The sequence below is a fragment of the Anoplopoma fimbria genome, chromosome 6 (genome assembly GCF_027596085.1).
Source record: "Anoplopoma fimbria isolate UVic2021 breed Golden Eagle Sablefish chromosome 6, Afim_UVic_2022, whole genome shotgun sequence".
NCBI lineage: Eukaryota > Metazoa > Chordata > Actinopteri > Perciformes > Anoplopomatidae > Anoplopoma > Anoplopoma fimbria.
Window position 1 is genome coordinate 10425595 of NC_072454.1, and position 17949 is coordinate 10443543.

General features: G+C 39.9%; 1 protein-coding gene across 1 annotated transcript in view; it reads right to left on the bottom strand.

Annotated features, from left to right (window-relative positions):
* The window catches only part of adam12b (ADAM metallopeptidase domain 12b), a 73873-nt gene that overhangs the window by 30066 nt on the left and 25858 nt on the right, over positions 1-17949 (bottom strand). Inside the window, exons 4-11 of the mRNA XM_054600225.1 lie at positions 9978-10056; positions 7688-7764; positions 6783-6972; positions 5724-5789; positions 4894-4965; positions 3910-4079; positions 3115-3199; positions 150-298 (exon numbers count right to left, since the gene is read on the bottom strand). Coding sequence (XP_054456200.1) covers positions 150-298; positions 3115-3199; positions 3910-4079; positions 4894-4965; positions 5724-5789; positions 6783-6972; positions 7688-7764; positions 9978-10056 — 888 coding nt within the window. The remainder of the gene's footprint in view (positions 1-149; positions 299-3114; positions 3200-3909; positions 4080-4893; positions 4966-5723; positions 5790-6782; positions 6973-7687; positions 7765-9977; positions 10057-17949) is intronic.

Below are 17949 nucleotides of genomic sequence, written 5' to 3' on the forward strand. Positions count from 1 at the left end.
TCTGAAGCAAATCATTCATCAGAATTTTGCTACAAACTACAGCCGCCTCAACCAGTCCAGCAGTATAAACACTTTTGTTTACTTAAACGTGAGGCTTGTAATCTCAACATGGAAACTGTTTTGTATGAATAAGATCAGCAGAATCTCACCCTGTGGAGGGGGTCATGATGCAGCCTCCACGATCCACCGTCATCCTGCAGCCACAGCCGCGCTCTGGGGTGTCGTGGTTCATCCCAAAATTGTGTCCAAGCTCGTGGGCCAAAGTCACCGCTGCCCCCAGAGGGTTCTCAGAGTGATCCTGCGATGGGACAAAAGGACACACCGGAACATGAGAACATGTTGGTTATCTGTAATCTTATATGTTTGAGTCTGCGTTCAGAGTCAATCAAAGTTCAATCCAAGTAACTTGTAGGGCTGAATATGATCATTTTGACTAATATAGCAATTGCAATATGATTTACAATATTAAAGGTGATTAAAACTATGACATCAATTATGGTAGGATTTTTGCGGAGATCTGTACCAAACAAAGAAGTCTTCTTAAGTCTGGAGAATAGGATGTGTTGGCCGGGACATCTCTGCAGAACGACAATATTTAATCTAAAATGGTTTTATGACTCGCACTGCAGTTAACAGTCACTGTGCCTCCTGAGATTTGATAATTGCAGTAGGCAATGTTGAGATTTCCATAAAATTTTGATTCATTTTGCGCTTGTAGTTACTTGAGTAAGCTTTTAGCCAAGTCATAGTGAAGTGCACTGTTACCCACAAAAAAGGTAAAAGAAAAAAGAGAAGAAAAAAAGAAAAAGAAAGCTAAAATCAAAAAAGTCATTTTTAAAGCGGTAGACTCCCAAAACAGTTGGGTAACTGTCCAATCTGCCACCTCATCATCCCTCTATTACTCATTCTCCTCATGGAGGCCAGAATTCATCTGCCATTCCATTACCCCTGAAGACCCAATCATACCCGCTGCTAGGAGAGACACAACTGCAGTAGGCTCCATAAACCTGGCTCTGTATGACTCGCTGCTGCATCGATAAGCGAGAATACTGCCCTTCACTGGGAGAATGACGAGGGAGAGGTGTAATTTTGTATACAGATGGTTTTGGAGGCAGACAGAGACTTGAGACTGGGGAGTTTGAAAGGTGATTGAGAAAGGAAGTCAATGTAGTTCTGTATTAGTGTAAGCCAAGGTGAGACTGGAAAAGGGACAAACATGGAGTTGAATGACACAAATACATTACCCTATCAACCTCCATTGGAATAGTCTTGTGATGATATGATCATTGTTTATCATTATTCTGCTACATACTGCTGTTTGAATTCATAATTCTGAGCAAATTGTAATTATAAGATCACAAAATTAGGTGTTAAAAGTGTTTGTGTAATACGTAAAAGTGAAACTCAGTTCAACACACTCAACATTCAATTTTTTCATCAAATCATTTTGCGGGTGATTTTGCATTAAATTCCCACATTGATTTTGGAACAATATTCTTAACTTTTTTTGTGACATTGACATTATTGTGACATTTGGCTTATTCACTTTCTGGCAGAGAAATAGATCCAAACAATGTTTCCAATCCCATGTATGTACAGTACATATGAAGCTACTGCCAGCAGCCGGTTATCTTAATCCATACTCAAACGTCTGTTAATGTGAGTAGCCCCCGTATACTAAAGCCAGAAAAGCATGATCCAGCCTAAAGATGGATAAATGCTGTATAACTGGTGGCATGATGGTTATATGTTGCCTCTCTCCATCGTAGCTTCAGTTTATCTTAGTGCAGTACTCAAATGTTTTCTACATGAAAAATGTACGTGAGAAAACCACATGATTCCTTTGAAAATTGGGTCATATGTCAAAGTTGAGGGCAAGTCAAGCTATTTTCTACTCTGATTACAGAGCAGCATCATGGGGACATGCACCCGCCTTTTAACAAGAAGGATGGGAAAACTTTCCTCTGCTTCTGTCATGTTTATCAGAGTGTGTCTCTATATGTGTGTGTGCAATTCATAGTTGAGTGCCACCTCACAGAAAAGTGTTATATCAGAGTCAGCAGAAATGGATGAACCTCTTAGAAGCCACAGTCATTTCTTTGTTGTGATAGTGAGAATTTGATGGTGTTGGCTACAAGAAATGCTCATATAGTCTCTCTGATATCTTTTCCAACCATGTGAGAAAAAGTAATTCCCTCAGACTGCCAAATAAAAAAGGGATATTGTTCACAGTCACAGTTTAAACCTAACCATTCACATATAAAGACTCATGTGAGTTTAATGGCAAATTAAGACACATTATGGTGTTTACACTGAAAGAACATGTGGACCAAATAAAGGATTTGAAGCTGATTAACACGTGGTAGTGTATGGTTTGAGAAATGGTTCAGCTCATCTGGCCGCCCTCTAACTGGTTAAATGGCCCTTTAATCTCGGGCCAAACCATCTGCCAACTGTAAGTAATGGGGAAGACAAACATCTGGAGATGCCTCTCCACATCCACATAGCAGAAAACATATCTATTAATGGGGGATACACATCTGGGCTGGGTGTAATGGCATTGGGCTGAGATCCACTTTGTGATTTGGCATGCGTGTCAAGTGCTACATCAGGCGGAGGAGCCCGAAAGGCAGCTGATTTACTATGTACAGTAATTTTGTGTACCAAGGGTGATACACAGTTGAGCATAAAAAGAAAATCAAATTGTGCCTCTTTAAGAGCTGGTATAAACAATTTATCACATCTAGTAAAAAATGTAAATGTAATTTTGTTCACACAATGTGGCCTTTGATTTACCTCTTTGCTCAACCAAGTCGTTGAGAGATGTCACAGGAGAGCATGATTTAATGATGGGATGACTTCAAATGACCTTAGAAGGGGATGCATATCCATCTGATAGTATGTTTTTGTGGTAATGATGAGACCATGAATGTTGAAAGAGTGCCAGCACAAACATTATTATGTTTAAAAGCATGACTTCCTGCCAGCAAACAGAAAACACCTTTTGTGTCTGGATTATGTTTGCCTGCTGAATGTGAACAATGTCTACACTGATACAATCTGACTACATGGAGGAAGAGGAGGGTGGGAGCAGCAAGAAGATTTAATACTCACCATGACAATGCCTCCAGACTGCTCAGCTGTGCACATGCTCATAATGGGCGCCATGCCAATGGTGGTGCCCTGGAAGTAAACCCCGCTGCAAAGGACAGAAGTAGGATGGAAAGTGCTCAGATCTAAAGGACTATACCAGCTGTTTTTTAACTTGTCACCCACACATTTGAATTTATTGTTGAAGGTTTACAACAGTTTTTCTACCAGGTTCAGATGTTTGGAAATACAATAGTTTTAAGACAACCATATTATTATCTACATTTAAAAATTGTATATTCTTGAATTATCCACAGTCATCAAACAGGTGAGGAGAGGTTTCATAATGCTACCTCAACCAAAGACCAACGCATGGAAAGTTAATGTATTTGACTTATTAATTTATTATCATTTTTTATCTTTTTATTGTCAAATGGTTAGTGGATATTGCATCGTGTAATGGTGTATATTTACTGTATGTGGTGTAAGTGCAAACATTTGTTGATTGTACTGTATATTCTAATATGGAAGAATAGCTGCAATGGCTAATCGGGGTCCAGATAAACAACAAATAAAACTCCAGGTTACAACATAGTCTAGTTAATTCCAGTCTGCTACGAAAATCAACATGCAGTATCAGCGAAATTAATGGAAAAACACGGCCGACTGGGCAGGAAATCAGTGTAAAAATCCATGGTGTCTTCTGGGTAATGGTTAGCAGCTTAGCACTAATGTAAAGTCTAAGTGACATGGTAGCTAATGGCCATTTAAGGGTTGTTTGTCGTGTGTACCAATAACATTTCTGGGCTAAATATCCACCTTATTAGCTGAGCATTGTCATGAGGCTTCTGCGGCAGCAATTTGACTTTCCTCCAATCTAGGAACTCGTGCAGGGTGGAGAAGGGATCCTGGGTGATGGGACATTTATCAGAGTCACTCCAGACCTCCAGACCCACCAGAGCCACCCGGATGTTCAGGGCCCTGTAGAACTGTTGATAAGCAAGGAGTCAGTGTGGGTAGAAAGGGGTCCCATTAATGAGTTTAGGTCACATGAATCATCAAAGACTTGCAAAAAGATGTGTGGGAAACATTATCCTTTGGTTTCTTAATATGGCAGCCCTGAGTCAAGGCTGTATAGTAGGAACTGGATATGCACCGCTGCTCAGATTTTCTTCCAATTTTCCCAGTGGCCTCTGACAGTATTGCAGAAAAAAATACCCCTGCAGCCCAATTTTCACGCTTCCTATTATCAATTTTTGATTAATTGAAGGGTTATTTTTTATAAAACTCACCTTAAGGCCAAAAGAAGAGATTTAAAAATCTGTGACGCCATCACAATTTAAAGTCTATGGGCTGAGCGGGAACTGGCTGGTAGGGCCAGCCAAAGAAACACTTGTCTGCATATATCAGGCCGCATATCTTGAAAGTAAACCCGGAAACCAGAAAACTTTTTTGGGCGCATGTGGCAGGCGAGCATTTGGATTGAATAGGCACCATCTTGGGGTCTGGTATCCAGTTCTTATTTTACATCCTTGTCCCTCTTAAATGAAAGTTTGAGAGTGTCTCTTTTAATGTTTTCCACATGATCAGTGCACATCTTTTTCATGTCTCTATCTATGCTTCCCTTCCCACTGTTAGCTATAGACCCACAGCTAGAAGAGGTTCTGGACAAACTGAAAGCAGCTGTTTTAGTGGGATATTAATATATCACACAGTCCTCCCATTAATCTCTGCTGCCAGTAATATTTCTATTTAAAAAAAGTGATTTATCCCTTCGGTGCAGAAGGGGAGAGGTTGTTTTACCTTGTCCACGTAATTGGCTATCTCTGCCAGTCTCTGTTTAACCTTCTCCACGTCCCTCCCCTGTTTCTGAAACTGGAAAAACAAAATTGTAATCAAATGGGAGCAATTACTCTCAGAAGTAGATGTGCTGATGAGGACATGAATGACACCGTAGCTACAGTCATATTCAGAACTAGAAAACATGAAAAAACACAGGACACCCACAAAGGCAATACGTTTTACTGAGCGTTAGGCAGCTTGTCAGGCTGTGACCATCTGGATCTAGAAAAATCTCCTAGTGTTAGAGAGACAAATGGCAAGGCCGCAGGGAGCAGGTATATTGGCAGATCTGACAGCCTGCAAAGCTTTTGATCCAAACTGCAGCATAGTCAGACTTACTATTTCTACCCTACTGTGTATCCACCTGCGTTGGTGCTGGACTTAAAATCTGAGCCGGTCAACATACTTGATATGCTATCTTTTTTTTTCTTTTCTTAATTTCCTTTCTTCCCATTCAGGTCGGGGGCATTAGCAGAGGGCCGCCAAGAGGAAACCCCACAATGAGGTCGTCAGTGCTTACGGGAGACTCTTCTGTATCCACAAGGCTTTTTCCGGTTTCCCGTCTGGTCGGCTGGGGAATCGTTCAGCACTTCCTGTCAAAACGGAGCCTCTGCCACAAGACCACACTGCTTGTTGCACACTGACCTAATTCAGCAGCACCGGTGGGAGCTGCTCTACAGTTACTACAGCGTACCCTGATTTTCTCCTGCTTATAGCATGAAGGGGTTGCTGTGCTTTCAGTGTGTAGTTTTGTTGTTGTTCAAACACTCTATTAGGGAATGTTGCTTTACCTCTCTGTTGTCTGCAACAATGATCAGCTCAACGTACTTGGTTGTCTTCTGAGCATGCCTTTTATGCTGAAGGAGAAACAGAAATGCTGCATGTTAGAAATAATTTGACATTTGTTGTAAATTGTGTTTTTAAGGACTTTTGTCCACTTTTTCCTCCTTAATATCTATGTACTTTTTCAAGTACGGGAAAATAGCATATTAACACAATTTATGTACTATGACTTTTTGTGTAACTACATTAACAGCCAAGATAAACCCTAACTCTTTATACTCCAGTTTTTGTACTGAACAAGATTTAACCTGTTAATTGGTGAGCTTTGCATGTGATGGTATGCCAATGTTGTTACTTTTGGAGATAGCCAATTGACTGTCAGCTGTAGATTCATATTTAATATTCAAATATGAGAGGTAATCGTCTAATATTATTCTTGGGAAGAAAGTGAATAAGCAAGTTTCCCAAAAAGCAACTACTAAGCCCCCAGCCCTTTTATCTTGTTTCCCTTTTGCATTGTATATCTTTGAAATGCCATGACATTACACAAAGCATGCCGGGTCATACAGCCATATTCATTGATCTTTTTGCCCAAATAACCCGTCTGCTAAGGCGGAACTGATGCTCTTCTAAAATTTGCAATGCCCAGATATTACTCAGGGGTCATTAAGTACTGTATGTTGGTACGTTTCACTTCCTGACTCAAATGGAGATTCTAATGCTTGGGAATAGTGGCAGATGGATGCTGCACCTGCTCCTTGCAAGTTCTTGGCCAAACCTGCACGGTCCCTCGACTTTGGGCTCTAAGCGAAGATAAAATGTGTCAAGCCCATGGCAACACCCTCTGGGAACTTATCCAAACTGGTCTACTTGCCAGTTTGCTGATCTTTGGTCAAATGCCCATTTATCTTTCATCAAGTAAATGTAAGTCTTACCCTTCTGAAACATTTGTTAATTAAATACAGCAAAAAATCTGCTCAAATTGATGACTATATAGTTTTAGACTGTTACATCTAAAGGCTGTCAAACAAGCTTTGAAATAAAAAAAACCACAATACTAATCTCACCCTTGTGTGGAAGGATTGAAAGGGGCTTTTGATGTGGTTTTCAGCGGCAACAGAGGACATGTTGAAGCCATGGCCGCAGGCTCCTGGGGTCAGTGGGAGTTCTTCCACTCGGTAGATTAAGTGGGCACCGTTGTCATGTCCAGTCACCGGCTCAATGATAAATGTCTTGTTTTCAAGCGCGATGAAGCCTCTGCAGAGACAGCAGCGCAAGTCTGAAAACAAAGCCTCAAAGCATAACCAATCACCAAAAACCCCCAATTTGACTGAATGTGGCTCACTAGAATGGATTATGTAACAATTGACGTACCAATTGTTTTCTACAGGCCCACTTTTATTAAAGCATAACTATAATAGATTTTGTTTTATTATTTTGACAACAGGGCCAGGCCACACAGAGCTTCTAAACATTAGCCCCGTTAGCATTAGAACTCATGGCTTTCTGCACAAAAGCTAGTAGTTCAGTATCATAATACAGCAGCCTTGTGTATGTGTACGTTGTCATTCAAATGATCAACTCTCCTTTTTCAGATCATTAATAATGTTAGTCAGCGATCGCATTGATAAAATGGCAAACCAGACACTTTCTGTTTCCCAAAAATGTTTCCTTGCTGTTTAATTGAGCAGCAGATGACAGTGTGGTTGGTCATTAGCAACAGCAAGAAGCCAATTACTGCCAAAACGACATTAACTGGATGCCTCTGTGGACAGAGACAATGAGGTGTGACATTTTCTCCTATTCCTATGAGTCACACAGCAACTTACTGACAGCGGGCTTAAGGGTCTTAAGAGCAATGGGCTGCTGTGCAGAGTGACTTAAGTAAATATAAACATTGCAGTGGCAAATAGCCCTTAAAGGGCAGTGTTGAGATGCTGCTTGAATACAAAATCATGGTTTTGTTTCTTACCGAAGGCCTGTGCAGGTGCTGAGGGTGACATCAGAGTTTGGATGTGCCTGCACTTCCCCGTGGTAGTAGCAGTTGTTCTAAAAGAGGCAAATTGTTCATTTAAAGGGGACATATCATGCTCATTTTCACGTTCATACTTGTATTTTGGGTTCTATTATAACAGGTGTACATGCCTTAATGTTCACAAACACATATTTTTTCTCATAAGGTCTGTCTAAATATAACTGTATTCACACTCTGTCTGAATCACAATATTTTAGCTCTCGTCTCTTTAAGTAATGTATGTGCACAAGCAATGAAAAAGTGAGTTTTTCATGATATGTCCCATTATTTTTATGCAAAGAACACAATTGATAATATAATTAAATATGTACCATTTATTCAAAAAGACAAAACAAAAGCTGCTTGTTACAGTGTTTCCTCCTATCCGTACAGGCCTTCTCGAAATAAAATGCAAACTACACTGCTGAAAAGGGAAGAAGGAGAACTGACACGGATGGGAGGTGACAGTGAAGTGGAAATAGTTTTTTATTCATTATTCCGCCAGAGTGGTCGAGTCGAAGGAAAAGAGGACATTTAAGGCTCCTCAGACAGTGAAAAGCACAAGAAGAGCAGAGGAGGTGACTCTCGTTAAGAGGGAATACAGACCTCCATTTACTGTCTAGATTCTAGACTCTAGAATCTAGAAGCACTCCAGCCCTCTTAAATCAACTGTCATTAGTCTCCTCACTGACCATCCCTCATCTCAGATATTGAACGGCGGGAGAAAATACTTTGGGGTAAGACTTAAAACAATAATTTCCAACGATATATGTGTGGCAAGTACAGTGCAAGTTTGTGAGCCAGGTGGTGATGGAATTGAGATTTATTACATTTAGTATAAAAATAGAGCAGCTACAAAGGCTCGGTGCTTAGGCTATGCTTGACCTAGATTAGCTCACCTTTCATAAAAGGGATAGTGATTGTCTTCCTCAGTTATCCTCAATGTGTCAGTGACTTTTAAAGTAGCTAAATGCATTCAAAGGGAAATATGTATTTCAAAAGCTCATTTTTAGATTTCCTGAAGCTACAAGAAGCAGAACAGAGATGGAATACATCACAGTTAACCCCTTAACGTCCAGTTTTCCGGTTATCGTGGCTTAACCGTTGAAAAAACGATGAATAGTTCCTGCTCAGGTTTACTTTATAGGTGTTGACTTGATAAAGCATGATGCAGCAAAATCAGTATATTTCGATTCTTCTGTCTCATCAGATAATTCACAGAACGTCAGAGTGTATTTACCTGTACACATTATTCCACTGCACCCTGATTAACACTCGGATGATTGCAGTTCAGTGACAGCAGCTACTGAAATTGTGCAGCTGTGTAAAGCTTATCTAAGACAATACAGTCGGTCTATTTGACAGCCTGATGCAATGGATGTAACATCCTCCACACTCAAGATTAAAGGTGAGAGAGAGTGGAAAACACTGTTTGTCTAGCTTTGCGGGAATTGACCTGTCAGTCATCGCCGAATTACCAAACATTTCTCCTCCAAGTTGTAAGCATCAAACTATCCTCAGTGTGTTCCATTAAACAGTGATTTAAACTTTGTTGAAAGGATCAGAAGAGACTGTTAAGTATGTGTAAAAAAAGAAAGAGAGAATACTTTTCAAAGTCATAAAACACAGGTTTTAGAAACTCCACAGAAATGTTAACCAAAGGCCGCTTTCTACCTAACTTTAAGAAAAAGAAATACCTTCATCATACAAAACAGAACAAATTCTGCAAAGTGACACAGTGAGTAGCTTCGATAAGTTTTCAAAAAAAAAAAAAAAAAAGAACATTAATCTATTCTTCATTTTCAAGAGTAGCAGGCACTCTGCTTAACACAGCTAGCATACATATAGAATATAAAATCAGAAGTACTCAGGAATAGATCAGCTGCTAAAAGGGGATTCCATAATGAAATCCTGATGGCAATGTTGGCTGAAAACCAGCCAGCATAAAACACAGCTTATCAGGAAGTAGGCCACAGGATAGATGTCCCGGTCAGCAACAGCCAGAGGCTTTCAAATACACATTGACATTATAGCTGTTAAAAAGAAACAATCAAAACAAACTATCTATTTTCAATCCTACATTAGATTCGGTCTACATCATCATCTATAATACTGATCTTTTACAAGTGAGAAAAAACATCTGTCTTCGTGAACGCTTCTAAAGGGTCAGTTTTTACAGCGTGTCAGCGGAGCACCACTGCACGTCAACTCGACCATAAATGTCAAAAGCACTTGAGTGTCACCGTACCGTGAAGTTGTGAGCGCCGGTGACTGCATTTCCATCCTCCTGGTAATGTGTCTCAGTGTAATGGCTTGCAAAAAGACCCCTAAGAAGAGAGCAAAAAAAAAAGGAAACAGAAACATCAAACACCCCAGGTATTCTTTTCATCAAAAAGGTCTGTGTTTTAAGACTACTAACAAACCTTGCCTCTTAGTAGACTTTTTTATGTAGATTTAGTGTTGCTTGTAAGGATTTGGGGGATAATGTGGATGAGATGCTTAGTATTCTGAGGCCAGGAGAGACTTGATTTGCTGTGAATTTATTAGGTGATTTGTACATGTCCTTGAATCCCCTGGCATTCTGAATGACTGAGTAGAATCCATGCTGAGGTAATTATTTCCTGCATGTGGGTTTCGGTGCACATGTGTGTGTGTGTGTGAGGACATATTTTTAACTGTGTGCCATGAGCAGATGGACGCAGTGAGCCCCACCCCGAGCATTGGCAAAGGAGCAGCAGGAACACCCATCTTTTTCAGCTGCGTAATTACACTGACATCAGGCAGGATGATCTCAAGTTGCATGTATATGTGTATGTATGTATAAGAAAGAGAGAGAAAGAGAGAGAAAGAGAGAGAGGGAGGGAGTACTGGCAAGTTAGAAGGCAACAGCAAGTGACAAATGCAGGAAAAGTTTTTAATCCCACAACTCTGCATGTGACAGGAATCCTGTCAAAAATATAAAAAAAAGGCATTTCATCATGCACAAGAGATGAATCTAATTAAATGAAACAAGCAGACAAAATGTTTCAGGAGAATATCATAAATCGTATGACATTTTTCTGACAGAAGAGGAGATGGAGAGGATTTAAAAACTGGAGAGCAGTGTTTGTCCAAATCAGTGGAAATCATTCATATCCCACAGTGCTCTGCCATCCCATACAGCTTGCATGGACCAAAAGCCAGAATTAGTCAAATAATGTACATTTTACATACCTCAGGACTATTTAATATCTTATCTGTTTGTTCAAAGTCCATTTTTTTATAACCTGTTTAAAAAAGGATCAACCCTCCGCGGCCTGAGCCCAGCCACATTGAACTTCATTAAATATTTATTATCGCTTTAATGTGCCTTATCAAGCCATTAGCAAGTTCTTAAACCAATCTGATAAGCTGGCGGCCGGTAATCACTTTAAAGGGTGCCGGTATGTCTCATTAAAAATGGATAACACATCAGAGGGTAACGTTTGCTTAATGGAAAACTCCCAAATATGTATCTTTATACATGCAATAGCAGTGTTTCAAAAGGGACACTGATAAACAGCCACATCATAATAACACCAGTGTAAATGTATGATGTTTCTGTTGAAAGGAGGGCAAATTGAAAATGCTCTAAAGCAGGATGTGTTTGCAGTAAAGATGGGATTTGTGTCATTTGAGCGGTAATTCCCAACAAATGCTCACGTGCCGTACTTTGAGGGCATGTTTGGGAGAGTCAGCTTAGAGCAGTGTGGCCCCTGGTACTACAACACATACTGTATTAAAGCTGCAGGTTTTACATGATGGAATCTGCCTGTAATCAACTCCTTGGCAGGAGTTTATGAGGCCATGAGTGTGTTTCTCTTTGCCATCGCTGGTTACCTTCTAGCTCTGTGATGTGGGATTGTGTATGTCACACAGATGGAGATGACCCAAACGCCCTTGGTTCTCATTTATTTACAGCTCCACTGTTTCCCTTTGCCTTTTTTACTGTCCCACTTTAGAGAAATATATCTGAGCTGTTGGACTGACTGTAACCTTTTAAAAAACAGCCTTGGTTTTTACTTTCTCCTGAGTGTATTCTAAACAAGATTTGACATTTTCATTGAGAGCAGATAGAGAATGTCATCCCCGCTGCACCTAAGACGTGTTGGTCTTGTTTAACCAATAAAAACCACAACGGAGGAGGAAAGCGAGGGGGCCGTTTCTCTCTGAATACCAGAATACTTACGTGTGATTGTATGAAACAACTACTCCCTTCCATCTCTATTTTAGTCAAGAGGAACATGCAGCTGATCAAACGCAATTTAGATGGAGAATGTCAAATGAGAATTGGTCTGATAAACTATTTATATATACACTTTTCTGACTTCAAATCTTTCTTTTCCAAAAATGTTGAAAAACGTTTTTAAAAGATGTATAAATCTCCTATGATAGCTTGAGTCAATAACCATTGATACAATGCTCCTACGTGTGTGTTGTGATTCACTAGACACAGTCAAACAACTAATTAAAGATTCATTAATAGTCGCCCAGGTTAATTGTGATGGATGAGGGGCTCTTTAAGAGCGCCCCTGGGAGTAAGAAAACCCTGTTATTTGTCTTAAAAAAGAATCCCTCATCTATATTTTCTAGCATCTTACAATCTGCTATACAGAATTTATGGATTTCTCTGAAAATTAATTTAGGACAAAATTATTGATTATTTCTTGGAGCCAGATGATTAGATTTCATTTCATTTTGAGCCTTATTTGCTGTCCACACTTATGTTGTTTGAACATAATCAGGAGTATGATTTGCTATTTATATTCATATCGTAGATGAACAAATGTTCCTGTTCCCTCTCCATCTCCTGACACAAGTGGATTGCTGACATACAGTACATCCAACACAGCAATCAATGAATGGTTGCCAATCCAGCGACCACACAGACAAGGACACGGCAGAAACACTCATGTGGACCGCAAACAAAATCCCTCATGTTTCTGCCTGTTGTTGTTTCTGAACCAAACATGTGTTTGAATGAGTTTCATTTTAAAGAAACAAATCAAACCTTACTGTTCTAATATCATCCTTTTCTTTCAAAGAGTACAATGTTCTGTGCAAATGTAAAGTGCTGAGCCTAATTTACATTTATGTGACTCCATGCCTCATGTAATAATTCACCATTACACAAAGCCCCTTGAGCACAAAACCATTTGAGAGAAATGTTGCTCCTCTTGCAGTCTCTCTGCTTCCTTTGAAGGCTGCTAACTTCAGTGATTTGTTTTAATCCCTTCTCCCCCACGAGCCTAACCCTAAGCCTTCCTATGGCTGCGACTTATGGCGCTGTATGCCTAACTTAAAAAAAGAGCACACTACTACAGAAGGAGAGAGAGATAAAGAAAGAGGAGGAACTAAAGAGGTGTGGTTGACAAGTCTAATTCTATTTCCACATACGGATGGCGTTCCAAATTGATTTACATACAGCTCAATGTCCCTTCAGCATAGGATTGGCTGTAGCGGGTGCACTGGAGTGTACAACGACAGCATAGCCAGAGAAAACCCGGGGAGAGAAGGAGATGAGGGTGGGAGGAGTGGAGGGAGCAAAACAGAAAAATCCCCTCAACTCCAGAATTAGTGGAGTGCTTTCCTTCACTCGACTTCTCTGGCTTTGCAAAAGATAACTAAAGTACATCTGTGCTTCTATTGGTAACCAGCACATAACTGTAGCTTGGAAAAAATACAGTTAAGTCATAAAAAGGAATCTTTTTGTGAACAGACCAACTGACCGAGCGTCTGAGTCCCTCCACTACAAAGTCACATTCATGAGAGAGCGGACAAAAAAAAAAAATGTCCAATATAAACGCTCCTGCAGGCAGCAGACCAATATCAAACAAACAGGCTGATCTGCCCAGCCTATTTAAATATTGACTGACCAAAGCAAAGATAGCTCCTTAATGAGTCGATATCCCTCTTTGCTTAGTTAGAAGTCACTCAGAGAGCAGCTCCCTCACTTTTACATCACTCTGTTGAGAGTTCACAAAGGACCAGATGAAAATTCCAAAAATAAGATTCTGATCATAGAAAAAAAACACAGAAAGACAACAAAAAGTAATTTCAGCCATGTTGTTTTCAGAAATCAAAGACCCAGAATGGCCCTGCAGATATAACTCTACCTATGACTCACTCTATTAGCGTTCAGGTCCACAACTTACAAGCTACAGTGAAGAGCATTACAGCTTCAGTCCTCTTTAGTTTGATATTCAGTTTCAGATCTGAATCTAAATTTGCCTTAACATTGGTCCATCACCGAGAGGGTACAGTCATTCAAACAACATTCTTTGTCTGTGTCCTTCACAGCTCTGTGTGTGAAGTGGAGCCCAAGGCGAGTGAAGTCATCACATCAGTAAAACAAACTGCAGAGGGAGAAACAAGGCCCCTCTGCACTAGTGAATCATGGTATAGTGATACAGTTGGGAGGCGGGGAGGGGGCCGTCTCTTTTTTCAAACAACATCGCAGGCATTCATGAGAAAACCGAAAATGCTTGATAACATATTCAAAATGACATTTTCCCATTTGAGCTAAATCACTGACCACATAATCTCCCTTATGACTGCTTCACCCGTTTTCTGTGAGGACGGTAGGACCCATGAATGATAATATATGGGTGTTGCCAGTAGGGGAATATGAGGAAATGTGAAGTCATATACTTTTTCCTCCTTGGGGGAATAGGAGGCTTCTGATTGGTGGATACTGATCAGTGGCCGTTGGGAAATACACAGCATCCCTCCGACAGCAGAAGCACAGACACTGATGTACTGCAGGTACCCATATTGGATTGGACCACTCTCCTGATCACTTTACAGCATGCAGTAAGAGATGGCTGTATTTCCATATAAGACGAATGCCTTAAGATAAATGTATGTGTCCATAGCGCGGGATTGTGTATCAATTGTCAGACATTTTTTTCAAGCATGTGAAAGTATCATTTGATTTGTTTCCTCTGGGTACACCTTCCTTCTATCATATCTTCTTTACATCTCCAAAGGGTTTCATTTTCTTTTATAGCACTGCGATGGCAACCTTATTTTTTTATGCTTCCAGATATTCATCCTAATGTTACCCATTGCTTTTTACTGGCACTGCTTTTTACTACCATGGAGTCTAAATAGGTCTTAAGAATTTGGGTAAAAATGCATGCAAGGCTGTAGGTGCAACAACAAAGGATTAAAAAATGCTGTGGTGTCAAGCCCTAAACCTTTTTAAACCTCTAACAAAAGCTCACATCTGGTGGTTTTGAAACATTGCAATGTGTTCTGAAGCTAAATTAATGTTATTATTTCCCTTGGTTGGTAACTAACCGACAACCACCGCAGCTAACAGTAGTGACGTAACGCAGAGCCGTTAGAGAATGAACTGTTTCATAGCCGTTGGCCTTCACGTCCGGAATATTTAACACCATAATATGATTCCTACACTAAACATATTTTTCCTCGTAACTGTACAAAGAGCATGATGTCATATTACCAGTGCACCCTTTAAAAGGGAATAGTTTAGCAAATCAGTGGGAGGGGAAATGCTCTCATCTACAGTACAGTACAAGAGTGAACGCTGCTCAAGAATCCAGGCCAATGGTCTCACTTCTCTCTGAGTATGGTCAGTCGCTCTATTGCAGACTCCACCTGTCCATATTGTGCAAAGCTAGCAGCTGCCTCCCCACATATTGCACCACTGAGGCCGTTTGTGGTAATTAATGCTCCGAGCTTTCACAGCTAAACATTAGACTTTTATGAATGCCAAATGTGTGGCTAGCAGACAGTATGCATTATTTATTACCCTAACAAAAGAAGCACAGAATATTTCTGGGCACCTGGATGACGATGGTACAATGTCTAAATGCCTGCAGGCACCATCACCACCATTAACAAGCAGTGAACCGTAAACTCTTTATATGGTGAGATGCTAGAAAAACATGCCCTTGATAGCACTGAACACATGCTGGATCAATCTACTGAGGTAACAATGCAAACAGTTAATCTAAGGATCTCTAGCACTGATTATCATTTAAACACTAAAGATAAGAGTCAAAATCCAACCTCAACTATCTCTTGAATGGAGGATTTGATGTCTTTTATTATTAAATATACATTTAAGAAGTTCAATTGATAACTCCTCTAAGAAATGGTTCTCTGTAATTGCTAAATTAACCACCCCTTTTTTACTGTGAACAATTGTGTTCGTTGGAGTACTGAGTGACAAGCAAACAATATGAAACCTTTTTTTTTTAACTCATGTATTTTTATGAAATAATTTTTCTTTTAAATTGAATATATATTTTTCTCAAGGCGGAGTCTGGGTTTAATGTGAAAAGTTAAATGTAAAATAAAATAATAATTGTTTTTCTTTCGGGGAAATAGATGTGTAATTGTAGTCCTCAATATTACACCACTACTTCTTTCTGGAAACATATTTTAATCTTAATATAATCTACAGTTATTGTGGGTCACTTACTACCAAAAGAGATGGCAACTGCTTTTTCAAAAGGCTCTGAAATTACCACCCCAAATGTTGATTCTTTGCTTGCTTGCGAAACAGAATATGCATGCTGAAGCTGAGATATGGATAACAAGTGTGTGACGTTGCATCAAATCTTCATTAAAAGTTTAGGAGAAAGACGTATTCTCAACAACCTCATGAAATAGTTTTTATATGCCGAACCAGTACTGAGATGAACCATTTTTATTTTGTTTTGCTTTTGCTGCTTCAATATTCCCATCCATAACAAGCTACACACCGGAACTAATGAGGGACTAGGGATCTTCAAGGGAGGTGGCGTATTATTATTCATTGAAAAAGAGTAAACAAATGCATAAATGTTAATGTCAGAGGGTTCCTATCTGTCCAATTAATCTATGGTGGCTCCCCTGGGCAGCCTCATTGTTCAGCTATACTTTTTGTCTTCAGGGGGAATATGCAATTAAGAGCGGAGCGGAAAGAAGAATATTTAAGATTTTTCTCGTCTTTCATTTTTCCTCCCTTTCCTTTCATTTTTGTTGTACTCTGTAATTTCTTTCTCCTAGCAAAAAAAAGAAGAAGAAATAACCGGTGCATATCAATATGAATCATCTCCAGCCCTCCACATCCATCCCGTTGTAGACATCTTTAATCTTCCAGCTGTAGGAGCACTTGTGATGCACAAGACAACTGCTTTAATAGAACACGCTGTTGCTCCGCTGACTGCACACATCCCAGAACATCAGCTCTCTCCAGACCCAGACCACACAAGCCATTCTTTGCCTCCTCTTAAAAAAAAAGTCTCACGTCATTAAACCCACTCTTTACACTCTCACGGAGGCTGCGCTGATTCTCCAATAAGATAATAGCATACGATCTGTCATTCTCCACCCCATTACCTTGCAAACGTTGCGGAGACGGAAACTTTTACTTGGCACTGATGTATCACTTTAACATAAGGATCAGGGTGAGCAATCTGTCACTGAGCCTGACGCAGCGTAACGGGAGTCGTCATGACTGCTGGGTATTGAGTGGGAGATGTCAATTATTGAACGGGCTGCGGCTGGTAAAACAACAAAGCGCTTTTAAGCTAATCAGAGCTCGGATTTTGGTTTTCTGATTTTGGGTTTAAGGCACTTGACATTTCTCTGATAGCTATAAAATACAATACTTCACTGCCTTCATTTTCTCGCTGACCACAGGATACATAAGTCATAAAACTGGTGGCCTCTCAATAAGGTCTATAAAAGTAATTCCAAAAAATGTCACTGACCTTAAAGCAGTTTAAGCTCAGGCTATATGTGCTGCACAGATCACTGCACACTATGTCTTTAAGATGTTCAGTAACCTTGAAGGATTATTCCAACTGTTCGTAGGTTTGGCCATCATTCTTACAGGTGATACAAACATAGCGCTCACCCAAATAATTGCAAAGACCCGGGGAAGCAGCACCATTGCTCTAAAGAAGCAGGACAAAGCATTAAACACCAGCAGTGAGACAGTCAAATAAAATAAAACAAAGAAAAAAAATAAAAACAAAGATGAACTGTAGAATCCAAATCAAACAGTTTGTTGTAAAAATCAATCACAATTGACAGACTGAATATTGATTCAACTTTAGCCTTCTGTACTTGCTCTGGTTTTGCATTTCCAGCCTTTTCCAGTCCAATTAGGGAATATTACAATTCAGCTGTGCTTACTTTCAGTTTTACCTCAAAAATGAAGTGGTCTGATCGTTTGCCTGCTC